This window comes from Acomys minous, assembly GCF_964271855.1.
Source record: "Acomys minous genome assembly, chromosome: 8".
NCBI lineage: Eukaryota > Metazoa > Chordata > Mammalia > Rodentia > Muridae > Acomys > Acomys minous.
The window spans coordinates 35,468,566-35,496,273 of NC_140489.1; the positions used below are offsets into that span (position 1 = coordinate 35,468,566).

General features: G+C 41.8%; 2 protein-coding genes across 7 annotated transcripts in view; one reads left to right on the plus strand and one right to left on the minus strand.

Moving 5' to 3' along the window:
- PCNX1 (pecanex 1) overlaps positions 1–27,708 on the minus strand; it is a 154,656-nt gene that overhangs the window by 42,244 nt on the left and 84,704 nt on the right. For all 6 annotated transcript variants that reach the window (XM_084792043.1, XM_084792042.1, XM_084792041.1 and 3 more), the window contains 7 exons: positions 24,248–24,338; positions 22,768–22,825; positions 20,805–21,007; positions 13,078–13,231; positions 8,970–9,002; positions 2,578–2,749; positions 1,956–2,066 (listed from right to left, as the gene is read on the minus strand). In XM_084792043.1, coding sequence (XP_084648169.1) covers positions 1,956–2,066; positions 2,578–2,749; positions 8,970–9,002; positions 13,078–13,231; positions 20,805–21,007; positions 22,768–22,825; positions 24,248–24,338 — 822 coding nt within the window. The remainder of the gene's footprint in view (positions 1–1,955; positions 2,067–2,577; positions 2,750–8,969; positions 9,003–13,077; positions 13,232–20,804; positions 21,008–22,767; positions 22,826–24,247; positions 24,339–27,708) is intronic.
- On the plus strand, positions 9,363–9,939 carry LOC311603896 (ubiquitin-ribosomal protein eS31 fusion protein-like). Its single transcript, XM_084793170.1, has one exon. It carries the CDS (start codon positions 9,430–9,432, stop codon positions 9,895–9,897), a length of 468 nt encoding a protein of 155 aa, XP_084649296.1. The 5' UTR covers positions 9,363–9,429; the 3' UTR covers positions 9,898–9,939.

Sequence of the window (27,708 nt, forward strand, 5' to 3'; positions counted from 1 at the left end):
AGTCAGGTCTACACTCCCATCTGCTGATTTAGTTCAGGGATGTGCAACTCTACTAGAAATGTCAACAGCAACAACTGACCCAGCAGGGTTACTAGCAATAAGGAGCAGGCAGAGTTAGGATTTAAAGATACAGAGAGCTCCTTAATGTGATTTCACACAGAGATCGAAGGAAAATCCACAGGGCATATTTATTTGTTATTAAAAACCTAATGCTTTGCACACTTGTAGCTTACGAGGACAAGGCCCGATACTCCAAGCCACCATGTGCTTCAGCAAGACACCAACAGTGGGCCCCTGACACTGTCTTCTCCTCACTAAGCTGAGATGATCAAAGAAACTAGCTTCTAAATTATATACATTGAAACATTAAAAACATATACAGCAACACAGAAAAGTTTCATTTTCTATTTACAATTTAAGCCAGATCAGCTGGAGGAATGGTATAGCAAGCATGAGGACCTGAGTTCAAATCCCCAACACCCATGTAAAAAGTTGGGCATGGCTGCATGTGCCTGTAATTCTAGGACTGTGGAGCTCTGGCAGATGGAACCCAGGCACTGAGAACTCTTTGGCCAGGCAAGCTGGCTCAAGTGTGAGCTCTGGGTCAGTAGGTAGAAAGGATGAGAGCCAGCACGCTCCTCTGGCCTCAGCAAGCGTTCTGCACACAGTGCATGTCCCCACTCACTCACATTCACACACCTCTCTCCCTCCATCGCACATCACATTGAAAAAGAGAACATTAAGCCATGCCGTCAATGCTTATCAAGAGACGGTTTCAGTGCATGTATGTGGAAGGCAAATGAGGGTCACAAATATGAAGTGTGAAGAAAATGAACTATAAAGGTAATGGCTTTCCTCTCAGGCACTTCCTCTGTTTGCATGCTCTTCTTGCCACATATTGCTAAAATGAAGAGACAGGCTATCTCAACTACAGCAGCTGCCAGCAGTGCTGCTCTCAAGTTCTGCAGGACACTATCTTTCAGATTAACTGGATTTTTTAAAAGATAAAATATATACATGGTAAGAAAATAGATTTTCTAAGTTACCAATTAATGTATACATATTTTACTCTAAAAAAACCCCCAGAGATAGTTCTTAAAAGCTGATTTAGTAAAATGTTTCTCAACTCTGGCTTTGGTATTCTCCTTTCAAGTATGTGGACATGCCAAATGAACACCCCAGTACAGAATCCAAGTACAATCGGACCTCATCCTGCTTAGCCTAGATGCTGTTATAAACATCCTGTGACTGCATACAGATGCCAGGTAAATCTCCACAGCAGCCTCTCTTTTTCCAGTTTTACTTCACAAGGCTCCATTATCTGAGGTCAGCTATAGTCCAAAAATGTTAAATAGAAAATTCCAGAGAAAGGAAGAGAGAGGCCACACTTACTTTTACTTGGTTGTAGCATGTGAATGTGGGGTGCGTGCACATGTGTGTACAGCACGCTTAGGTGAGGAGGGTGTTGGGAGTCGTCCTCTCTTACTGTCTGAAGACAGTTTCCACTGAGCCAGAAGCTCACACTTTAAACTAGGCTGGCTGGATAAACTGCACAGTTGTACCCTTCATTATTTCACTATCACAGGTATTATCTGTAGTGCAGGAAAGACAGTCCATACAGGCTCCTACTATGTGCAGTGTGTTTGGGCACCGCCATGGGGCTTGGAACATGTACCCTATCCATGGTGGGGAGGAGCATGGGCTAGTCTACAACGTTCTTTTTGTAAATTATTTTGTTACTTCCTACACATTAAATCTGCTATTCCTGACCTTTCTCTACAATAGCAGACCTCACCTTTTCTTAACTACAATTAACTCACTGCCTTTCTGCCTTCAGTTATCAAATAAGCACCCTTTCTTTGTTAATCTAAATTCCAATATGGAAAGTGGAGAAGTAGTTTACTTTTCAGTGTATTACTTCATGACCCATAGTATAGTGACCCATATTTACTCACCATTCCCACCAAAGATATGGATATCCAACTGTTCACAAAGGTACATTACAAACGTGTTCACCTGAGGCAGGAGACCAATGAAAAATACTATTGGGAAACAGAGTGTAAACACTATGGAAGGAAAGAAAAGTTTATTAAAAAACACTGCATCCATCCTCTTGTTCAGTTAAAGCCCATACGCAATGAAGTCAAATTTAACACTTCCTACTGTGTGACTTTAAAAGATACAATCTAAAATTACTGTCTGTTGGATATTAAATTCTTCTAACTATAAAGAATACCTTTAACAACCATCTTAAGGAGGTGGGATACAGCTCAGTGATGGAGCATTGGCCTAGTATTAAATTTCTAGCAGGGAGGGGGGATCATTTCAATCTTTTTTTTTTTTAAACAAAACACGAACCTAAACTGTATAATAATAATTTAAAAAATCTTTATCCCTCATTTTCTTCAAGAAAGAATTGCTATATTGACTCAACTTTAACCTTTTCATTCTTAGAGACTCTACAGTTGTTTCAGAGATATGACTATACTAAGCAAAATAAGCTCATTATATCTGTATCAGCAAATTACAAACAAATAAACTAATGTTAAGATCAGAGATTTCTTCAAGACAACTCACCTATAACCAAATCCCTGGCTGACAGAAGCACCAGTGGATTGGTGAAAGTTATTCCATATAATTTGAACTTGCTTGTAGTTAGGTTTCTGCTGCCATAATCCAAGAGCCAAATGAGGCCACAACATAAGCAGAAGTAAACTGGCCTACTGTAGGCAATGATGCGATTATGACCCTGTAAACAATACATTTTCATTGTCAGTTTACTTCACTATAAGAGCCACAAGTAGCTCCTGAGTTCACTACCGGCTTGTGCTCTAACGGTCTGAACCACTCCCGTGTGAATGGCAGGTTTCCAATGGTTGCAGAAAACGCTGAGGACAAGTATAGAAAGGAACAGAATGATCCCCGCAATAGCAGCAGAATCAGAGCTCTCAGCAGGAAGTCGTTATTGTTAGTAGACATACAAATAGATATAGGAGAGGTGAACGCACATGCACAAGGTACCTGTCTTTACCCACGAAGAGGACCTAGACACATGATTCTAGCAATACAGTTACTAGATTCCTGATCTTAATTTACAGATGCTATTCACAAAAAAGAGCCAGGATTTCATGGAAAGAAAAGGTATTTGGGGCCTGTAGGAAAGTATAAGTTCAGCTTGGATCACACTGCTTTTTGGAAAGGAAAATGGCCATTAAAACAGTGGTTCTCAGCCCACGGGGTTGATGACCCTTTTGCAGGGCTCACCTGAGACCATCAGAAAAACATTATGGTTCATTAACTGTAGCAAAATTAACAGTTAGGAAGTAGCAACAAAAATTATTTCACGATTGGGGGTCAGCACAACATGAGGAACTGTATTAAAAGGCTGCAACATTAGGAAGGCTGAGAACCACTGCATTAAAGGATCACAGAGTTATGCCAAGAGGACACAGAACAATTTGACAGGCTCCAAATGGCCAAGTGAAGTGTAACTGAGTATCAAACCAAGTACTGTACCATTATATGCAACCCGTAAATCCACATAAATACACACACACACACACACACACACACACACACACACACACACACACATGTATACACAAACAGGCACAGAGACAGGGCTGAGGTGCAACTGTCTCACATGCACAAGGTACTGGGCTCATTATCAAGACCACAAATAATCAGCTAAGACAGAAGATAAAACTGTTCATTTCAGGAAGTCATTAAATAACCCAGAATAACAGAATTAGAAAATCAAAATGTAGCTATGCTCAAAGGATAACTGATTCAGGCAAGAAGCCAGTAGACACTAAAGTGAGTAGAAATCTCTGAAGTGCTAAGATGTGCATACAGACAAGTTCTTCTTAACAGGAGACTTAAAACTACAAGAGGAAAATGATGACATCATAGGAGAGCAGAAGCTCTTCCACAGGGCGTGTCGCTTCCTGGAGGGCACCTCATAGTTGTAGACACGTTCTTACAGGTAGCAGTGTTACTGGCATCTACCAGGGAGAAGCCAGAGAGGTTCCTCCAATGCATGCGGCTTCTCTAGGCTCAAAGCCTTGTCTAGCCAAAGAGTAACACTGTAGATCTGAGGAAAACTCAAGCTACATCGTCATCTAAAAGATCAACGCTCACTACATTGTTTCTTGGAGTGTTAGGTAAGTTAGGAAATGTTTCTATAAACAAAGCTTTAATAATATCTCCTATTCGGTAGGATTTCGGGATCAACAGTGATGAATATTACTGTATTAGTTACTTTTCTTCTTGTTGGGATAAAAAGAACTAAGGAGAAAAGAACTACTTTGGCCCGCTGTTTGGGAGCCCAGCATACACTGGCAGCGAGAGCCACAAGCTAGTACTCCTCACCATCGACAAAGCGGGGAGGCAGAGAAAGGAGCTTGCTGCTGCACTCATCTGGCTTCTTCCAGCCTGAGACCCCAGCCAACTCCAGAGACCGTGCTGCCCGCATTCAGGATGGGTCTTCCCACCCCAGTTCAAACCTATTTTGGAAAGAGTCTCAAAGGTACACCCAAAGTTGTGCTTCCTAGGCGATTCCAATCCAGTCAGGGTGACAATGAGGAACAGTCATTCAGTAGGTCACTGACACTGAACACATGTGGAGGATTTAAACCACTGTGATTCTCTTGTCTTCAGAGGATACCACTTTGGGTGGCAGCGGGAGAAGGAAAGTCCCTGTGCAGTGCAAGTTTGTATATATGGTGCCTGCCATCATCCTGTTGTTTCGAAAATAATCTGTTTCCATCTGGTATTCTGAGAAGTTTGCTTTGTTCCATCAGGTGTGTGTGTGTGTGTGTGTGTGTGTGTGTGTGTGTGTGTGTGTGTGTTCTATGTATGATGTGGATGCCAGATGCGTGCCTCTGTTTTTGAGGCAGAGTACAAAGAAATACCGAAATGTGAACCATGCCAGTAACAACAGACTTGTAAAACCAAAATGTACATTAGTCATACGAGGTAGACTATATGCTGGTAAGTGAGGCATGTATATAATTTTACAAATAGTTGTCCAGATTTTAAATCTTGTTGTGTGTGAGAAGATGACTAGCTCTGGTGAAATATTAGAGGTCATTTCACATGTGGCCATTTATGGCATTAGGATTTTTGAGTTTGCCTTCCTCAAGTGATAAGCAATATTTTGTAGCATTGAAATTCCAGAAATCCACTTATTAATGTGTGCCTGGCATGGCAGGTAGTAGATAGTATAACGGCTCCTCCTGAGATACCCAGCAGGCACAGTTCAAAACCCGTTAAACACACTGAGTTATACAACACTTCTGTTACCCAGCTGTTCATTATGAGAAGGAGCCTGAGGTGCTACACTGAAAAAAAAAGGAATGTCTTATTTGGGCTCTTGCTTCCAAAGTTTTTATCTGTGGGTTCGTGGCCATACAGTGCATTTGGGCAAGTATTCATAGCAGAGAACACTATATACCTCATAGTAGCCAGAAATTAAAAAAGGAAACAAGGGTGGGGGGGGGGAGGGCATTATACCAGCAGTTCTCAACCTGTGGCATGCGACCCCTTGGGGTTGGATCCTTTCACAGGGGTCACATATCAGATATCCTGTATTTATATTACAATTCATAGCAGTATCAGAATTACAGTTATAAAGTAGCAACGGAATAATTTTATGTTTGGGGGTTAACACTACATGAAGTATATTAAAGGGCTGTGGCTTTAGGAAGGCCGAGAACTGCTGTAATATACTGTTCACGGTCACTTGCACTGATGGAACATCCTTCCACGGGGCTCTACTTCCTTACTACTCCATCTCTTAGGAACAGTGTGACAGGCCTGGAGCCCAAGCGTCCAACACCTGCATCTGCAGCAGTTTTCAGATACTTGACAGCAGCTCCCAATGCCTCTATAGGGTAAGGAAAAGCAGTGCCTTGCACAGAGTAGTGGAATCATCTCAGTAAGGTTGCAAAGCTGTTAGACAAGCGTTCATCTGGCTCTTGAAAACAAAACTAGTTTTAACTTAATGACAAGATGACTTTCATCACCTCTGAAGTCTCTTCTACAGGGTTATCAAGCTGCAGAGCCGGCACAGCAGCTAGAGGCCCTGGCTGCTCTTCTAGAGGATCCAGGTTCAACTCACAGAGCCCATATAAAGCTCATAACCATCTGTAATTCCAACTTCTGGGATCCTACATCCTCTCCTGAGCTTCCATGGGCACCAGGTATGCATGTGATGCACAGATATACATTCAGGCAGAGTACCCATACAAATAAAATAAAAATAATTTTACAACTTTTAAAGTTCATTTTGATGGGAATTACACTGAATCTGTAGATTGTAAGATGGCCATTTTTACTATGTTGATTCTCCTGATCCATGAGCATGGTAGATATTTCCATCTTCTGAAAACTTCAAATTCTTTCTTCAGAGATTTGAAGTTTTGTTTTGTTTTTTTTTCATACAAATCTTTCACTTTCTTGGTTAGAGTTACAGCAAGATACTTTATATTATTTGTGGCTATTGTGAAGGGTGTAGTTTCCCTAACTTCTTTCTCAGTCCGTTTGTCACTTGTGTACAGGAGGGCTACTGATTTTTTGAGTTGATTTTGTATCCAGTTACTGTGCAGAAGGTGTTTATCAGCTATAGGAGTTCCTTGATAGAATTTTTGGGGTCACTTATGTATACTATCACGTCATCTGCAAATAGTGATAGTTTGACTTCTTCTTTTCTGATCTGTATCCCCTTGATCTCCTTTAGTTGTCTTATTGCTCTAGCTAGGACTTCGAGTGCTATCTTGAAGAGATACGGAGAGAGGACAGCTGACAACGAGGCAGGTTAACTCCTGGCAACACCCAGTCTACCTCAAAGAGGATGATGAGCATCAAAGAGCCTCCTTATGCAGATGGTTTCAAATGTGGCAAACAAGCCACTGGCCAACAGGTCCTCATTTCTACCACAGACAGAATTCTGTCTAAAAAAGGGCAAGCTTGGGTGCAGGAAGAGTCAACAGCCAAACTCTACCAAGACAGGGTAAGTAAGTCCTCAATAGTTCCTGCCACACAAATATGTCTGTCAGATATATTGGGCCAGAAGGCTGAAGAAGATGCTCCAACATTATAGAGTTTTGGGTGACTGTTCAGGTAGCAAACTGTCTCTGTCATCTTCTCATTTGGAAAGCTACTAACCTGCACTCCCAGCATACTCAGGTAATCAAGTTTATTCCTTCTCAAGTCTCTGATGGGTTGAAGATCAGGTAGCTCAGTTTTACAATGAAGCTTAGTTGTTTAGGGGTTAAGATGTTTTTAGGCCTAGATAGATGTTTTAAGTTGATAATGACAAGATGTGATGGAGATTGATTTACATTCAGAATTTTAGATGCACCAAGGCTGTCAAATACAAATAGCCAAAACACTAAGAATGTAACATATATGTAATTCCTGATTGTGTCATGATTTTTCTTGGTATAGGTAGTCCATTGTATATATGTGTAATCATATAAATGTATATATATAAATAAAAATGTTTAATTAATTAAAAGAAGAAAAAACTTTTAAGTTTAAGAAAAAAAAAGACTGACATTCACACTATGGTGGGGGTAAGTCCGTGCCACACACTTGTGTGTGATGCACTGAGGATATTCCCACTCCCCGAATGCACTAACCTCTAATAAAAAAGAAACATCAAACACAAACTGGGGAGTAGTCTATGGTATAACTGGCCTAAGTCCATGAACAATTTCAATGTCAAGAAAAACAAATACAAAGGAGCCTCTCCAGGTTAAAAGAGCAAAGAGACCAGATCAGGACAGCTGTACTGCCAGCTAGGAGAACAGATGAAACCCGAGAAACACCTGCAGACTGACAACAGCATCATGGTAGAGCTGATGTCCTAACTTTGACAACTGTGTGGAATGAACACACAAAATGCTCTGAGGAGGTAAAGAGATATGATGCTTACAAAGAAAGGGAGGAAAGAGAACAGAGTGAGATAGGAAGGGACCGAGCCACACGTGAAAAATTTGACCCAGGAATCTAGGAGAGGGCACCAGCATTCCTCTATTCCTTTGACATTTTTCTGTAAGGCAGAAACCGTACTAGAATTCGGTTACACAGCAATGCGTACACATGTCGTTACACTGCAAGAGTACCCTATAGATGACAATCTCCATCATCAACACATCTTCCCACTTGCTTTACTTTCTGTTCTGGTCACAGTGACTAGTTCAATGTAAGGATAAAATCATTACATGCAGGAATGAAATTCCACAAAACACTAATCTTGGAGCTTATTTTTTTTAGACTAGTTTGTTTATTCATCCATTCATTTATTTTTTTTAAAAAACAAGACAGGATGTCACTCTTTGGCCCAACTGACCTGGAACTTATATGGCTCTGGTTGGCTGAAAACTAGCAATCTTTCCGCCTTCAGCCTCTTACAGGTAACAGGTGTGAAGTACAAAACCCAGCCCTGCACTACTGTAGAGAAATCCTCTATGTTTCTATTACACAGATGACTGGTTAGATCCATAACCGGATCATGCTCCCTGCTCAGCAGACACAGCGTCACTAGCAAGATCGTATCTCTTTCCTTAGCCCAAAAGTCTTTTTTTTTTCCCCCAAAAAGTCTTAAGTAGCAGTCAAATGTAGTTTTCTTTTTATTATTGCTCTTAATTGATCATAAAAACAAAGTAAAGTAAGTTTTTTCTACTTCAAAATTTTATTTTCAATACTTATTTGCTCTTTATTTTCAAATTTTAGAAATGCAAACCACCAGGCTTACGTGGATTACGCCTGCTTAACTGACAGACACTCTCCTGAAGCAGCTGGATTCGGGGTCCGGCAGGACAGTGTCATTTCCTTCCCTGCTCATGAGTCAACTACAGTGCGTCAGAACGCAGATGAGATGACAAGTGCATATGCCAGGGGAAACTACAGGCTTTGGTTGGGTGTCGGGCAGCTGGAACTTATGCTCCTTTCAGGGGACTTACGTGTCTGGGAGAGGAAGAATCCGGCTGAACACTCTAGAAATGAACAGAAAGACAGATGATTTTACTTCAGTCCCATGCATTTCACAAGCAAGTTTTTTCTTTAAAAAACCACAACAGTTTATTTTCATTTCTGTACTCTTAATCAAAGTGTACAAAATACTGGGTTTCATTATAAGATTTTCATTTGTATGTATCAGTGTGTTTTATTAATGTTCACTCTTCACTCTTATGCTCTCCCATCTCGCCTGTTCCCTTCTCCCTCTATGGTACCACCCTCTCTGCTTTTATGTCTAGTAAGTATACAACTGTATGTGTGTGTTAAGTATCTAACTATATGTGTATATGTATGTGTGTACCCAACTACATATGTGTATGTATCTAACTATAAGTGTGTATATGCATACATTAAATCTTTATTTTGGCTTTTGGATCCGCCATCTGCGGTGGAGCCACCGCCAAGATGCAGATTTTTGTGAAGACCCTTACGGGGAAGACCATCACGCTCGAGGTTGAACCCTCGGATACTATAGAAAATGTAAAGGCCAAGACCCAGGATGAGGAAGGAATTCCTCCTGATCAGCAGAGGTTGATCTTTGCTGGTAAGCAGCTGGAAGATGGCCGCACTTTGTCAGACTACAACATTCAAAAGGAGTCCACCCTTCATCTTGTGTTGAGACTTCGTGGTGGTGCTAAGAAAAGGAAGAAGTCTTACACCACTCCCAAGAAGAATAAGCATAAGAGGAAGAAGGTGAAGTTGGCTGTGCTGAAATACTATAAGGTGGATGAAAATGGCAAAATTAGCCGACTTCGTCGAGAGTGTCCTTCTGATAAATGTGGTGCTGGAGTGTTCATGGCTAGCCACTTTGACAGACATTACTGTGGCAAGTGCTGTCTGACTTACTGTTTCAACAAACCAGAAGACAAGTAGTTGTGTATGAGTTAATAAAAAGAAGGAACTTTAAAAAAAAAACTTTATTCTGCATGTGAGAGAAAACCTGTGATATCTGCTAAGTTTATTTTATTTAACATGATAATATCCAGTTCCATATATATTTCTGAAAAAAATGGTATTTAATTTCTTCCTTCCTTCCTTCCTTTCTTTCTTTGTTTTTTCTTTTTGTGGAGCCAGGGTCTCTCTTTTTATCTCTGGCTGTCCTAGAACTCACTATGTAATCAGGCTGGCCTCAAACTCAAACAAATTATCCCACCACCACCATCAATTCACTCCTTATACACGAGTAAAAGTCGTGTGTGTGTGTGTGTGTGTGTGTGTGTGTGTGTGTGTGTGTGTGTGTGTATGGTGTGTGTGTGTGTGCGTGTGTGTGTATGGTGTGTGTGTATGGTGTGCGTGTGTGCGTGTGGTGTGTGTGTGTGTGTGTGTGTGTGTGTGTGGTGTGTGTGTAATACATATCTATCTCATTTTAAAAACTACTTTCATTATTTGAAATTATACATTTCTCTTTTTCCTTTCCTCCCTCAAACTTCCACCACTGCTCTCTTTTATATTCACAGCTTTTAAAAAATTTCTGTTACATGTACATATGTGAATGTGTACATACATATTCCTAACTATAACATGCTCAGTCTGTATAAGATTACTCTCAGGAACGACCATTTGGTACCTGGGGAAGATTATTTCTCCCACTGTAAGCATTCTTTAGTTGCCTATAAGTTCTTTTTATCACAAGCAGCTTTTAAAATGTTCTTAAGTGATTTTAATAAATGTCTTGAAGTCAAGAAATCAAACATTAATTCCCACCATGAAGCCCCAGCTCCAGGAGCTGGCTCACCAGGATCGTAAACACGGCGCATACTGCCTCTCATTTTGACTTAATTTGGCTCATTAGTAACTTGCAACTACCCAGCTTACTGCTTTGAGATGGTAACCTGTAGACAGCTTTCAGCTGGCTCTTTACTATGTGTAAGCAAGGATGCCATATTGTATAGCCCACTCTTCCACGCACGAGATACACAGGAACTTGAGCTAGCATCTGAGTTCCAGTTGCACTCACAGATTCCGTGTTTACTAAACAGTGGTAACTGAATTTGGTATCTGCATGTGCACCAAAGTATAATCAAAGGCAATCCCGCTGTATCCTGGGAAAATGTCCTAATGTCAGTATAAAACTCCTTCTCACAGCAGTACTTCCCCCAAATCCCAGTGCATTTCCACAGCACACAACACAGCTTTCCCAGAACAGCCCATCTCTGCCTGCACTTCCACACACACCACACACGCTGAGTCTGGCAGCTGGCTCTTGGCTGGAGATGCGTCTGGGTCATCTTTCTGTTTATGACACACTAACATTCTAGCCATCTAGTTAAAAAAAAAAATCCCTGCTGCCTTTCCCTTGTTTAACCACACTAACTTGAAAGCAGCAGACAAAATTAATGGAACAAGGGACACTAGGGCCAGAGAATGAAGTTTTTCATAGGTCAATGCAACAAAGGGATGAAGTGGCTGAAGAAGATGCAAGAGTAAGGAGCAGCGCTTTTAACATGTCCACTCTGTTTAAGCAAAGAGACTTGGCTACTTGTTAGTGAAGAAGAAAGGAACTTTTTATGCCTCTCACTGCAAAAGCAAAAAAATCATGAAAGAAACCCATCCCCTGGAGGTGTGCTCTGTGCGGTGTCTGTCAGTTAGACATACAGGCCTCAGGCCTCAGAGAGATGTGAAGCGCTCACATCTAAATCTGGATGTGCCTCACATGATGGAGTGATGACTGAAGACATCAAAGTTGCTTCTCTGCCAATTATATGAACCAAGAGCCAGGCAGACAAGGCCCAAGAGAAGTCTCACAAAGTCAGTAGTGCTTGAGTGAAGAAGCAATGACAAACGAAGAGTCTTCTGAGGAGCCAGAGCCACACAGGCTGAGCAGTCACAGTGCCCGGTGAGGAGGACACGAAGATGGAGGATAGTATTAACAGATGTTAAACGAGAATTAACAGAGGATGGGACTGATAGTAAAGAAACAGCAATAACCTACATGGTTCACTTCAGCTGCTAGCTATAAACAGGCAAAAACAAACAAATAAATAAATCAGGCCAGGCGTGGTGGCGCACACCTTTAATCCCAGCACTTAGGAGGCAGAGGCAGGCGGATCTCTGTGAGTTTGAGGCTAGCCTGGTCTACAAAGTGAGTCTAAGACAGCCAAGGCTACACAGAGAAACCCTGTTTCAAAAAGCAAAAAACAAAACAAAACAAAAAACAAACAAACAAAAAAATCAATCAATCAATCAATCAAGATAGCTGAAAACATCTTTGGAGCAGAAGCAGCAGCTCCCAGCCTGGGCAGCGTTCTGCACTCCAGCACGTTTGAGGGAAACAGCCGTCGCAGATATGGCATCCTGGTTTAAAGGAAGGAAGCATGCTAGTAACAACCTGCGCTGGCTTTAGGCAGAAGGTGGAAGTTTTAGTCAGACATTAGTTGATGTGATGGATTCTCCCATTTTAATAAGTGCTTACAATTGACAACACAGGCACGTCTGAGTCACTCCTCAGTAAAAAAGGGACATCAATATTCTCATTTTGATGTCCTTTAAGAATAAAAACCATCAGAGAAAGGATAAGCAGGCTACCAGCATGAGATTTGATAGGCTGTGACCATATGGTGGGGAAAGAGGTCCCCTTCTGTCACAGACCTAGGGGAGGGGAAAAGAGTGAAAGAGGGAGGAATGAGAAGATAAAAGTGAGGGGATAACAATTGAGATGTACTCTGAATAAGTTAATAAAATTAAAAAAATAAAAAATGAATAAAAACCATCTCTAGTTTTTGACAATGTTATTACCGATGAAAAGTTTAATTAAATCTCACCCATAGAACAGAAGGCTCACAGTGCAAGAAGGAAGGTTAGTGCTAGTACATTAAACAGAAATAAATCAAGAGTACAAATTGTCATTCTAACAAATTCTTTTCTTTTAATATGAAGAATTTGTTTTCAGTAAATATACTTTACATACAATTGTATTTTAAGTTTACACCCTGCATTGGTCCCTACACATTCCAATGTAACCCTCTATGGAAAAATACACCTGAAAGTTACCATCTTGTGGTAAGTTGGGTAAATGGCCTCTAAACACAGCCCAGGAGACAGAGACACTGGTACCTTGAGCAGTGAGTACTGGCAGCTAGCTATCACCAGGCAGAACTGGAACACCCAGATGTCTCTGAAGAAGCCTTGGATGAGAAGAATGGATCCCAAAAAAGCCACAAGAATAGCCAGGACGACAGCTAATATGTTCTCCAGAATCTCACGGTTTCTGCAGACAGAAAAATTAACAAGCAGGTTATCATCACTATAAGAAATTAATCAGATTGAAAACTGGGAAGACATCACTATGAGGCCTGCTGGGGTGTCGTCTGGATGCCTGGTTTCAATAGATCACACAGAATAAAAAACCTACCATCTGTGGACACGATGTAGCTGTCCTGTGACATCATGGTAGAGGAGTGTCCTCTGACACAGCCGTCCTGTGACATCATGGCAGTGCAGTGTCCTCTGACACAGCTGTCCTATGACACCGTGGCAGTACAGTGTCCTCTAACACAGCTGTCCTATGACATCATGACAGTGCAGTGTCCTCTAACACAGCTGTCCTATGACACCATGACAGTGCAGTGTCCTCTAACACAGCTGTCCTATGACACCATGACAGAGCAGTGTCCTCTAACACAGCTGCCCTATGACACCGTGGCAGTGCAGTGTCCTCTAACACAGCTGTCCTATGACACCATGACAGTGCAGTGTCCTCTAATACAGCTGCCCTATGACACCGTGGCAGTGCAGTGTCCTCTAACACAGCTGTCCTATGACACCATGACAGTGCTGTGTCCTCTAACACAGCTGTCCTGTGACACCATGACAGTGCAGTGTCCTCTAATACAGCTGCCCTATGACACCGTGGCAGTGCAGTGTCCTCTAACACAGCTGTCCTATGACACCATGACAGTGCTGTGTCCTCTAACACAGCTGTCCTGTGACACCATGACAGTGCAGTGTCCTCTAACACAGCTGTCCTATGACACCATGACAGTGCAGTGTCCTCTAATACAGCTGCCCTATGACACTGTGGCAGTGCAGTGTCCTCTAACACAGCTGCCCTATGACACCGTGACAGTGCTGTGTCCTCTAACACAGCTGTCCTGTGACACCGTGGCAGTGCAGTGTCCTCTAACACAGCTGTCCTATGACACCGTGGCAGTGCTGTGTCCTCTAACACAGCTGTCCTGTGACACCGTGGCAGTGCAGTGTCCTCTAACACAGCTGTCCTATGACACCGTGACAGTGCTGTGTCCTCTAACACAGCTGTCCTGTGACACCGTGGCAGTGCAGTGTCCTCTAACACAGCTGTCCTATGACACCATGGTAGAGGAGTGTCCTCTAACACAGCTGTCCTATGACACCATGACAGTGCAGTGTCCTCTAACACAGCTGCCCTATGACACCGTAACAGTGCTGTGTCCTCTAACACAGCTGTCCTGTGACACCATGGTAGAGGAGTGTCCTCTAACACAGCTGTCCTATGACACCATGACAGTGCAGTGTCCTCTAACACAGCTGTCCTGTGACACCGTGGCAGTGCAGTGTCCTCTAACACAGCTGTCCTATGACACCGTGGCAGTGCAGTGTCCTCTAACACAGCTGTCCTATGACACCATGACAGTGCAGTGTCCTCTAACACAGCTGCCCTATGACACCATGACAGTGCAGTGTCCTCTAACACAGCTGTCCTGTGACACCGTGGCAGTGCAGTGTCCTCTAACACAGCTGTCCTGTGACACCGTGGCAGTGCAGTGTCCTCTAACACAGCTGTCCTATGACACCGTGGCAGTGCAGTGTCCTCTAACACAGCTGTCCTATGACACCATGACAGTGCTGTGTCCTCTAACACAGCTGTCCTGTGACACCATGACAGTGCAGTGTCCTCTAACACAGCTGTCCTATGACACCATGACAGTGCAGTGTCCTCTAATACAGCTGCCCTATGACACTGTGGCAGTGCAGTGTCCTCTAACACAGCTGCCCTATGACACCGTGACAGTGCTGTGTCCTCTAACACAGCTGTCCTGTGACACCGTGGCAGTGCAGTGTCCTCTAACACAGCTGTCCTATGACACCGTGACAGTGCTGTGTCCTCTAACACAGCTGTCCTGTGACACCATGACAGTGCAGTGTCCTCTAACACAGCTGTCCTATGACACCATGACAGTGCAGTGTCCTCTAATACAGCTGCCCTATGACACTGTGGCAGTGCAGTGTCCTCTAACACAGCTGCCCTATGACACCGTGACAGTGCTGTGTCCTCTAACACAGCTGTCCTGTGACACCGTGGCAGTGCAGTGTCCTCTAACACAGCTGTCCTATGACACCGTGACAGTGCTGTGTCCTCTAACACAGCTGTCCTGTGACACCGTGGCAGTGCAGTGTCCTCTAACACAGCTGTCCTATGACACCATGACAGTGCAGTGTCCTCTAACACAGCTGCCCTATGACACCATAACAGTGCTGTGTCCTCTAACACAGCTGTCCTGTGACACCGTGGCAGTGCAGTGTCCTCTAACACAGCTGTCCTATGACACCATGGTAGAGGAGTGTCCTCTAACACAGCTGTCCTATGACACCATGACAGTGCAGTGTCCTCTAACACAGCTGTCCTGTGACACCGTGGCAGTGCAGTGTCCTCTAACACAGCTGTCCTATGACACCGTGGCAGTGCAGTGTCCTCTAACACAGCTGTCCTATGACACCATGACAGAGCAGTGTCCTCTAACACAGCTGTCCTGTGACACCATGACAGAGCAGTGTCCTCTAACACAGCTGTCCTGTGACACCATGACAGTGCAGTGTCCTCTAACACAGCTGCCCTATGACACCGTGGCAGTGCAGTGTCCTCTAACACAGCTGTCCTATGACACCATGACAGAGCAGTGTCCTCTAACACAGCTGCCCTATGACACCATGACAGTGCAGTGTCCTCTAACACAGCTGTCCTATGACACCATGACAGTGCAGTGTCCTCTAACACAGCTGTCCTGTGACACCATGACAGTGCAGTGTCCTCTAACACAGCTGTCCTGTGACACCATGACAGTGCAGTGTCCTCTAACACAGCTGTCCTATGACACCATGACAGTGCAGTGTCCTCTAATACAGCTGTCCTGTGACACCGTGGCAGTGCAGTGTCCTCTAACACAGCTGTCCTATGACACCATGACAGTGCAGTGTCCTCTAACACAGCTGTCTTATGATACCATAATAACACTTTTTCTTATAACATCTTCTCTGAAATATGCTGTGAAATAACTAACCAATTTGGGTGGTAAATAAAGCTGACATAGAAAGAAGTTTAAAAAGTAAAATCTAAAAAAGCTCATAGAAAAATTAAAATATCTGTTATTTCATAAGGTAAAGCTTGCAACCAAATGCTGACAGCAAGTAGTTTTGTTTCCCTGCCTCTCTTCCTATCTAAAATAATAAAAAAGCTCACTAACTGGAGCATCTTAAACGCAAGGTCTTACATATACTAAGAATGATACACAACTAAGACCATCAACTCTGCTTCTTCCACCACTGCTGAGACAATTCCATACCCACAAACTGACGCTGTAAAGAGGCAATATGCTGCCCAAGATACCACAGGAACAAAAAGGATTTTTATACTGTACCCCAAAGCTAAGAATCTATGTAATTACTTTCTTGGGTAAGCTTTTTTTCATAAATGTTCAGGAAATCATTGCTAAAGCTCCTTGTACTTATAAACTCTTAAGTGACACAGGCAGAGCGTGTCCACTAAGTGAACCAAGCACAACATAACAGACCTAAGTCTTCTTACTAAAAACATAATTTAAAGACCCAAAAACACACTATACCAAATTACTACTCATAATAACTCACAGTGGCTCTGTGGAAGAATGATGTGCGCAGCAACATGTTCAAAACACGGGGGTAAAGTGGGTGAAGAATTATAATCACAACGACTTCAAGTTCACTCATTAACTCAATAGTACACTTACAGCTGTTAGACACCCTCCATTCAGAAACACCTCTCAAGAGATGGATAGTATTTTCAAATCAAGAAGCTCTCAGGTGGAAGACACGTGACTGGTCAAAGCACTCCTCTCACCTCACGCTGCTGCTCACCGTTTCCTTACAGCGTGAGCGCATGCTTGCCTTCAGCTTTTGCACACTTTTCTACGTTGATAAATCCAGTTAGCAATTAGTTCTTTTATTGATTCTGGGTTTGTTTTGTTTTTGTTTTTGTTTTTGTTTTTTTTTGTGCCAGAGCTAACAAGTTTTCTAAAACCTTGGGAACGAGTTTTTTGTTTAATATATTTTTGCTGTCTTGTGTTCCACATTTATCCCTATGATAAATCTTGATTTAGTTTTTGTGGTATGCTACACGGTAAGGACTCAAATTTGCTTTTTGCATATGAAGATCCGCTATGTTAGCACCACATCTCTATTTCACTGCATAGTATTTAGATAACACCTGGGCCCAGAGCTTTCGCAGTAGGAAAGTTCCTAATGGTAATCTCATTTATTTAGATGGGTCTATGATAATTATGTTCTTTAAGGAATTTGTCTTTCTCATTAGTCTATTGCCAACTTAACATCACAACACTGACAATAACGCTCTCTTATTGCTTTTTAACTGCTGTGGGCTTTGCAGTGACATCACAGCTCACACTTCTCATCTGGTCATTGCTGCCTCCTCCTCCTCAGGCAGCTGGAGCATCATCAGTTTCACTGCCGCAGTCTTGGGCTCCCTTGAGTTTCTGTTTTCTTACTATGTTCTTGCTTGTCCTTAGTTAGGATAAGTACTTATTAGTCTGCTTTCTTAGTGTAGAAGTGAATCACAGATTTGAGGTCTTCTTTTTCTAATCTAGAAATTCAGTACCGTAAACTTCCTTAAGTACTACAGGAGCCATTTTCATTTATTTTAAAATACTTTGTAGTTTTTTGCTCAAATTCTTCTCTACCCTTGGATTACTTATAAGTATTAAATTGCAACTGCATCAGGATTTTCCACGGCTCAATAATTTATTCTGGGAGGCTGTGGCACCTGGAGGTAGGTAGGTAGGTAGGTAGGTAGGTAGGTAGGTAGGTGTGTGTGTGTGTGTGTGTGTGTGTATGTGTGTGTGTGTGTGTGTGTGTGTGAGAAGTCAGGGCGAGGGAGCGTCTCTGAGGGTGTGTGTGTGTGTGTGTGTGTGTGTGTGTGTGTGTGTATGTGTGTGTGTGTGTGTGAAGTCAGGGTGAGGGCGCGTCTCTGAGGGTTTGTGTGTGTGTGTGTGTGTGTGTGTGTGTGTATGTGTGTGTGTGTGTGAAGTCAGGGCGAGGGCGCGTCTCTGAGGGTGTGTGTGTGTGTGTGTGTGTGTGTGTGTGTGTGTGAGAAGTCAGGGCGAGGGCGCGTCTCTGAGGGTGTGTGTGTGTGTGTGTGTGTGTGTGTGTGTGTGTGTGTGTGTGAAGTCAGGGCGAGGGCGTGTCTCTGAGGGTGTGTGTGTGTGTGTGTGTGTGTGTGAAGTCAGGGCGAGGGCGTGTGTGTGTGTGTGTGTGTGTGTGTGTGTGTGTGTGTGTGTGTGTGTGTGTGTAGTCAGGGCGAGGGCGCGTCTCCGAGGGTATGCTGGAAGCTCTGCCTTTTCCTGTCTCAAGCAGCTTCCTCTCTGACATTTTCGTTCTGCTACTCTGCTGTCACAGGCCCCACAGGAAACCAAGTGGCCACGGGCTGAAACTTGGAAAACTGAGCCAGAACAACCCTTCTTCCTTTACAAGCTAATTCAGGTATTCTATCAAGCAACATAAAGCTGATTGACTGTAACCAACCATTTAAAACTGGGTGCAAATCACCCATAATTGTACATCCATCTGTTTATCCTGTTTCTTTTTTCCCCCCACATCCATCTATCCTCCATCTCCTGTGTCTCCTGGTTTCTGCTTTATGGCTTTTGGAGTGATAAGGGTGCTGGTGACAAACTCTGGGTCTTTCTGCGTGGTAAACATGTGCTCTATCAAGATGCATCGTCAGCCCCTATGAAGTTTGAAGCCCTGTTTAGGTACAGAAACGTTTAGAGCTGTTATGTTCTACAGGTTAAATGGGGCCTTTATCATTTTGAAATAGCTTTCTTTATCTTAGGCAACATCCTCTGCTCTGACATCTGTTCTCTCTCTCTCCCTCTTCCTCCCCCCCAACCCCACCCCCTCCCTTTCTGTCAGTGTTCCCAGCCTCTGGGTCATCTCTCCAGCCTCGTTCCTTGGATTTTTAAAAAGTATGCAAGCGAGACCTGAGTAACTGTGCTGACAGCTCTTTTCTTTCAGGGCCACTAGGCTGGCCCACTGTCTTCTCATGTGTAACCTTCCGCGGGTGGATGTCTTCCTCACGCTTAGCCCTCTGTCCAGAATGTTCTTTGATATTTTTCTTGTGATTTTAAAGTCTCTATCACTGGACTTGAGCAAATATGTGTCTTGGGTGGGTTTCTCATGCTGTTTCTGCTTAGGTTAAACTGGTCTTCTCGACTGTGCACTGATCGCTTTGGTACACTCTGCAGTTTCCATCATTATTTCTTCTGGTCTTGTCTCTCTTGAAGCTGTTCTGTAAGATATCACTGGGTTTTCTGTTCTTCTCACTGCCTTATCTAGATGGTTTTCCTGATGCACCCACGCTCACTAATCTTTTCTTCTACAGAGTTTTAACTACCAGGAATTCCACCTAGTTCACTTTTTAAATGGCAACATTGTAATATTCAACTCTTTGAGTTTGATTTAGTGTGTATTTTTATTATCTTTCATGTCTCTACTTAATTTTTCAAATAAACAGAACATAGTCATAATTATTTTAAAACCTGTATCTAACAGTTAACATCCCTACCAATTATAGGTTGGTCTTGATTTATTCCTTTTCCCATGAGCTATGTTCTCTCAGCTTGCACAGCTGGTCACCTCTGAGTAGAGGCCAGCTGTCGGTCATTACTTGTTCGGTGGTGGGTAGCTCTGAGTTTCTATGAAGCTTGAATCTGTTATGCTACGCTAATCCCTTTCATTCTCAGTAGTGTAAGGGCACCAATGCTGCCACATTCATAAAGCAAGCTCTTCCTAAACAGACAGCTGCCCAGATACGTGAGCTAATCATGGTCTGCCGAGCACAAGGAAGCCCGCCTCACACCTCCACTGTTCTTTTGACAGTTTCCTTCTTTTTTATAGTACGGACTCCAGGACTCTCAGTTTTATCTCTTGAACCTGAGATATATACTGAGTTCTATGTTCCCCTCCCTGTGTCACAAAACAAGGAACGTGTAATGCACAGAGTTGTAGTGACTTAGGGTGTGTACCATCAACTCCTCAGGCTGACAGTCTTCTACTGCCTTGTCTCCAAGTACCTGGTTTGTCCCTGCTTGTCTCTGTTTCAGAGGAGAGGTAAGTCTAGGATTGTTCCTACTAGTTGGCTGGAAGCATTTACTGGCCACCAAGTCTGAATAAACAAATGTGTCTCCCACTAAGACACTAATGCTAAAGGATGGGAAACAGGTTTCCTCTTCCAACCCTATGTTTGTGATCATATTACTGATAGCCTTACGGTCATAAAATACTCCACAGGCTTTGTTAGGAATCAACAGCATGACTCATATTAACAAGAAAAACAGCCTTATGGAAAAAGTTTTTAATGGGCTTCAGAGAGTTAAGTGTTTAAAAGTCTGTTACTTTAAGTTTGAGCTCAAGAGGATGAAAATAAAAAGCAGTTTCCAACACGTTATGCAGGCGAAAACATCAGTGGGTAATTAGGAAAAAATTCACTTTAAAACTAGTATCTTCACATCTTTAATACCATGCTATGGTCTTACCTGTCAAACAGTGCCAAAAGAGTGAGTCTGTCAAAGTTAATGCCAATCCAGAGCTGGGGTAGGATCCAAAAGCGGTAGTAGTGTTTAACTTTTTGGGCAGCTTCTTCTGTGGGGCCATAAGTGGCTGCCAAGTCAGGGCTTAGATCAATGTCCTGCTGCTCCAACAGATCTGTGTCAATGGTCAACAGTCTGTTCAACCGAATCTGTGGGAAAGAAAGCTGGAAAATGCTGACAACGAAAGGGTTAAATTCTCTTGATCAAATCAGGACTCTGAGTTTCTAGTCTCGTACATTACTTAAGGCCTGGTTCTCCACTCTAGATCACTCCTTGTGAACAGTCCACAGTGTCTAGAATCTACACAAGGTGGCAACAGGAAGCAAATCAAACCAAAACAAATGTGATCGACAGATCTTTAGGAAGGTGCTCAAAGATGTTGATACAGCTGGCAAGGCCACCAAATGCCCTTGATGTGGGTCACTGGGGCCTCCCTCCTCCGTGTCAGATCTGAGGCGTTTTCTCACTAAGGTGTGAACTGTACTCAGTGGCAAATCTGAGCCCTTTAGCTCTCACTTCTGCCTCCAGTCTCATCACTGGTCTTACTCGTTGAAGCCTCTGCTGTGTTAGCAGGCTCCTCACCTCAAGCTGCAGAGCAAAGTACTAACTTTATTTCTCAATTTTAATTCTTCTATTCACCAGTTCTACAGGTGCCCTTCCTCTGAGGACAGTATTTTGCTGTCTCATGGTTCCTCTGACATTAAGAGTGGAAAACAACTGTATGATCATCGGAGATCCCGCTTCTAGTCTTTTCTATTCAAATACACATGCAACAGTTAAGAAAAAGCTCTGCTGGTTTTGATCTTTAAATATTGATTGATACTTCTCCAAACATTTTCTTATCATCTAGTCTAGGGTTTTGCAATTCTGGCAATATAGACATTTCTGGCAATATAATATTTGTTATGGGGTCTGCGCCAAACACTACAGAGTGACTCTCAGCACGCCTTGTCCCTGTTACAGTGGCATTCTTCCCACTGTGTCGGGTCACAGGCATCTACGCGCAGTCACATAGCCACAGGCCGGGAACCACTGCTCTACACCTCTTCACATCCACAGGCCGGGAACCACTGCTCTACGCCTCTTTACATCCACAGGCCGGGAACCACTGCTCTACGCCTCTTTACATCCCCAGGCTTAGAAGCCAGCTCACACTCGTCCTCAGGGAGCTACCAGACAGAATAAAATCCACCTGTGTCACCAGTGAGACTTCACCCATTTTATTTTTTCCATCTTGAATCATACGTGTATCTTGGTAGCAAAAGTGGTTTCAGAAGCCCTATTCTATCTCATATATTTTCATATAATAATGTTGTTCCTCAGCTTTCTCCCACCAACTCACTAGTTAATAAGTGAGTTAATAGCTAAAAAACAACAGCAAATCATGTTACTCAAAGTGAGATGGCTCTGCAGGTTACAGCACTTGCTGCTGAGCCTGAAGAGCCAAATGTGATCTCCAGGATTGCCCTTGAGTTGTGTTCTGACCTCCATGTGTGCACGTTCTTACACACACACACACACACACACACACACACACACACAAGTCCACACACAAAATGACAAATGTAAAGACAAAAATAGACAAAACGAAAAAGTATGGTACAAGCAGATCATACAATGGTAAGTAGGCCTTTCAGACCTGCAAAATATGAGCCAGTTGAAACTTCTGACTCCACACATACATGGCTAGCTAACGTCTTAAGGGTGTAAGAGTCATGGCGACAAGGCAAAGGGGATTGTACCATAGCTACCAACAAAAGTAACACAAAGGGATTGCGCCATAGTTTCCAACAAAAGTAACATTTTTGGATTTCATTGAGTTATTTTTTTTTAATGGCTAGCTATATAAATATGCTTTTCAGATTGGATCTATAAAATGTGTCACATTATAAACCATTTAAAAGCTTACCATATCATGTGGATAAAATCGAACTGAGGTAGAACTTGATACATGAGAATCCGTGTCACTAAAATAAAATGAAAAAGACTTAGGGAGTAAATAGCTTGTAAAAAAACAAAACCCCAAAACTCAGTTAACAATTAGGCAATATTTATACTATCTTCACTCTTCCATGTAAACACCAAAGTGCAAATCTTCATTTTCCTAAGTTGTGACCTAGAACACTGTGTCAGTGCCCAAGTTCAAACTGCCTCTCCAGATGACTGAAGCCTTTCAAAGCTTGGGTTTCCTCATCAATAATATAAAATAATAGTGCCTCTATCACAGGATTCTTATAACTGTATTTAAATGAGATAATTCAGGGAAAGCAATTAAACTGAGTGGAACAGTACAGACAAAATAAACTTAACTTATAATACAAAACAGACTGGCAGGTGCCAGTGCAGTCAAGCTTGGATTTCAAGCCTCGAGGCTCTACCACATTTGCAGTGCAAGAGTGAACTCTTCTGTTGAATGACTCGGTGGTAACCTAGGTTTCCACTCAACCCCAACCCCACTTTCCCACGATCACAGAATCACTAGCCTTCCACTTAGCAGTTTCTGCCAGGGTGGATTCTGAGTTAGGACCAGATGAGCAGCTAACTGAGTGACTGTAAGTTCCACTGTTCTGAAAAGTAAGTGAACCGCCCAATGGTACACAACAGATACATATGGCTGTTGGTGAGTGGAAATCTTAAAATGAGAACCAAACGGCCATTGTGAAGGATGTGAACCAATTAATTAGTCTTGGATTTCAAAGCAACAATGGAAATTGAATTAATAAGACTAATTTTTAAGGAAAAAACCCATTATACGCTATACTATAGAACATTATATAATGTAAATATCTAACTTATTTGCTTTTTCCTAATATTATTATCTTGCAAATTCTTTCCTAAAAGGACATATAAACAAGAGTCTGAACTTCATTTTAGCTATTTTTCTGGTAAGCTTTACATATCATGCAATATGGAGAGGATATCGGATATCTAGTTACACCTGGAACTGGGCAAACTCTATCCCTTAAGGGTTAATGAAAAATCTTACTCAATTTTTAAAATACAGAATAACTTTTATTTTAAAAATAGCTTTCCACCCTCACAACAAAAACCACCATTAATTCTATGGAAATGAATGCATTATGGTAAGTACTAAACTCACTATAAACAATTCTGAAATAACATGTATCTCACATGGCAGCTTACAGATAACAACAATTCTCTCTATGTGTGAACATGAGCGAGAATGGATTGTAAGCGTTCTTACAAGCAGACAACCTGTATGAACAGGGTAGATGTAGCTGTTCTGCAATGCATACAGTCTTCCAAAACATCATGGTGTTCATCAGCAGTGTCCATTAGGAAAAGGTATGTTTAAAAACAATTGTCTGCACTTCAGTATGCAAACCTTTAGGCATTTGAGTCACTAACTCTACAGTCTCCACACCTACCAGATATTGGACGCTCTTCTTGCTGCTGGTTCGAAATTCACAAGTGACATGTCACAGCCACCCGTCTCATAGAGTGTGGATGAGAACTTACCTAACAAGTGAACAAGTTTAGAAAGAGTTGTTAGGATAGCCAGTTCTCCCTTACGATATACTAAATTCACTAATTCTTTACATTACAAAAATCCTATAACCCATCTTAAAATCACAATCTCTATGCAGTTCAGAACGATGTGGGGTAAAATGGCAGCATATGTGATCAGTATTAAAAGGAAGAGGTTTGAGTCAGATCTCTTTTTCCTCTTAACTAAGATAATCATGTGGATGAATGATTTAATGTTCTGAGGCCACCTGGCATGGGTGGTCCTATGCAAAGCTGCTTGAAGCTTGAGACAGTTCAAACTTCACAACAATAAAATGGTTATTTTAATTTTGCTCAGAAGAAAAGTCAACATGGCTCAAAGAAATTTAAATAATGTTGGTGCTAAGTAAGTTACTTAATAAATATCACTAGTTATACAAAGTTTCCACAAGAGTTGTATAAAGATTTAGGAATGACATTGTTACAACCAAATAGATGTATGAAATCTAAAGAGATTAAAATTTAAGCTGACTAAAAACCTAAGAATTAAAACCTAGCTCTTGGGAGCTACGCTCAATCCTATACCCCTTTCCCAACAAGACCCTGCTGATGGCAATACACTGTCTAGAATAGGCTGCCTCTCCATCTTTGAAAAGAAGAAGAAAAAAAAAAACCAAACAAACAAATAAAAAGAAAAGAACAAGAAAATAATAGCGCAAAAGCCCAGCTGTCTCAAAGCAAACTCCGCTGTATAAAATGGTTTCTAATAATGGGATTTAAAAACCCAGACACCTTGACATGCCTTCTTGAGGCTCTATGGGGCATAACTATGACGGGGAGGGCACATAAATAAATCAATGTAGACCTTCAAAAGCCAACCAGAGGAGGTACACAGTTCGGCAGCTACCTGGTCTTGTCCAAGCTTTGAGAATTTAAAAGGGTTTGTTTTAGAAGCTGGAATTACTGAGATTCTACAGTCTCATACTTAGGCTGGCCTTGAACTCCCTATCTGGTCAAGGATAACCTGGAATTTTTGGCTTTCTCTATGTCCAGAGTGCTGGGATTATAGGCATCTTCCTCTATACCCAGTTACTGCAGTGCTGGGGACCCAACCCAGGGCTTTGTGCACACCAGACAAGCGCTGGACTCTGCTACTTCCTAGTCCTAAATATGAACAATCTTTTAAACAATTTTAATTAAAATTTCTGTTATAATGTTATATATACATTTAAATATTGCCCAGTGAATTCTGGTAATTATCACTCAATATCAAGACTCTTAAAGGGAATATTTCAAGTGAAAGGTCAATTTTTTTCTATGTCTAAATGAAAACAGTATATCACGAGAACTTTTAAGTAACAAAAAGATCTCCTAATATACTGATATTATAATTAAAGACTTACAGAACATTTTAGCTATCATTTTTAATAGGACCCCATCCCAAATATAATACTCTAGTAAATAAAGAGTGCTGGGTTATATTCTATTGGTCATTAGATAAAATATGTAATATTTTACTTTACCACTGTATTGTCTGTCAGAATAACACCGGACGTTAAGTCAGAAAAAAAAAAAAACTCCAAAGATACTTATTTCAACAGAGACAGAGATGGAAATAACTCCTCAAATGCTCAATAAAGGGGAATATGGTGACAGCAGCAAGTCCTGATTTTGTAACCAGCAAAGGAAGCATGAAAAGAAAGACGTCCTCAGTCCACGCAGGACAGTCCTAGTGCTAAAGGGGGGACTATGGCGTTTATGCATTGCCCAAGACTGTTTTCTCTCCCCTTTCAGTCAGTCCCAAATAATGAGAGAGAGAGAGAGAGAAAGAGAGAGAGAGAGAGAGAGACAGACAGACAGCAGACAGAGACAGAGAGAGAGACACAGAGACAGAGAGAGAGACAGACAGACAGACAGACATGGATATGATAAAGCTGTTAATCTATTACTTCTTAGGAGTTACGAAAAATTTCCTGCAGTATGGTAGACTGAGTTGCAGAAATTGCTACTGAAAAGGAGTAAATAAGCATGATGTGTGATGTTTAACAAGAAAGGAACGTATACACTGACTATCACAAGTGACCATTCGGACGTATTTTGGAAATCAGCTAATTCTGTACTCAACATTTCAAATTACTGCAGGAATTTCTGAATAAACTTTACATAGAGTTTCAATAATGTAAAAAAAATTTCAGTAATGTGTTCTGTTCTCCACATATTTGAAATAGTATCTCTATACAACCAATCACTGAAAGATACTATCTTAGTAACCTTCAAAGGCAAAGTGAAGACTATGAAGCCATTTTCTATGTTATCCTTTATGTGCAGACATCTAATTTTATACATATAGAAATGATTCAATCTTAAATAAAAACATAAAGAATGTAAAAAAGAACTTTTCTAAAAGAAAGAACTTGAAATTTTCAGTGTTTTGCTACTTAAATGTGTAACTCTGAATGTCTCTATAGAAACCAATACTTTAAAAAGTAGTAAAATGTATTTAGGATTATATATAAACGTATATGCAACAACAGTTAAAGAAAAAGAGGCCAAAAGTCATGAAGTTGAGAAAAGTGGGGATACATGGGAGGCCCTGGAAGAGGAAATGGAAAGAAAGAAAATGATGTAACTGAGGCCGGGCACGGTGGCGCGCACCTTTAATCCCTGCACTCGGGAGGCAGAGGCAGGTGGATTGCTGTGAGTTTGAGGCTAGCCTGATCTACAAAGCGAGTCCAGGACAGCCAAGGCTAACACAGATAAACCTTGTCTCAAACAAACGAAACAAAACAAAACAAAGATGTAACTGAATTTTAATTAAAAAAATAAAGTAATAAAATTTATACATTTAAACAAAAACATAAAACCCTCCCAGAATGGAGCTAACTAAACAGGCATGGCTCCAACTGTGCTGCATCTACTGGAGGAGCTCAGTCTTGCCTGCTTCCCCTCCAGAGAGTTTAGGACAATGTTCAGGCTCTTAGAGGAACATGTACACTTCACAGCAAACCATGAAACCGCACTGTGTGGGGCCTTCCAGCTTCACAACACGGCAATGCTCCCCTGTGCGCCTTTACCTTTGCATAGAGCAACTGACAGCACACCAGGGGGAATGTACTAAAAAAAATATGTAGCTTAAGGATTCAATGAAACATGTATTAATACTTCAGTGCACTCACTGCTAATCTAGCAAAGGACAATCTATGCCCCAAACTGATACAGAACTACCCACTATCATTGTTTGTAACAATTAAGATATTCAAATCCAAACTTTAAACTCAAAATGTTCTTATGACTCCATTTAACATATAGCATTTAAAACCGCTCAAGTTGCACATTCTTGCTTAAGGAATGGACATACAGTAGGAAGAGAGAGAGCATTCCT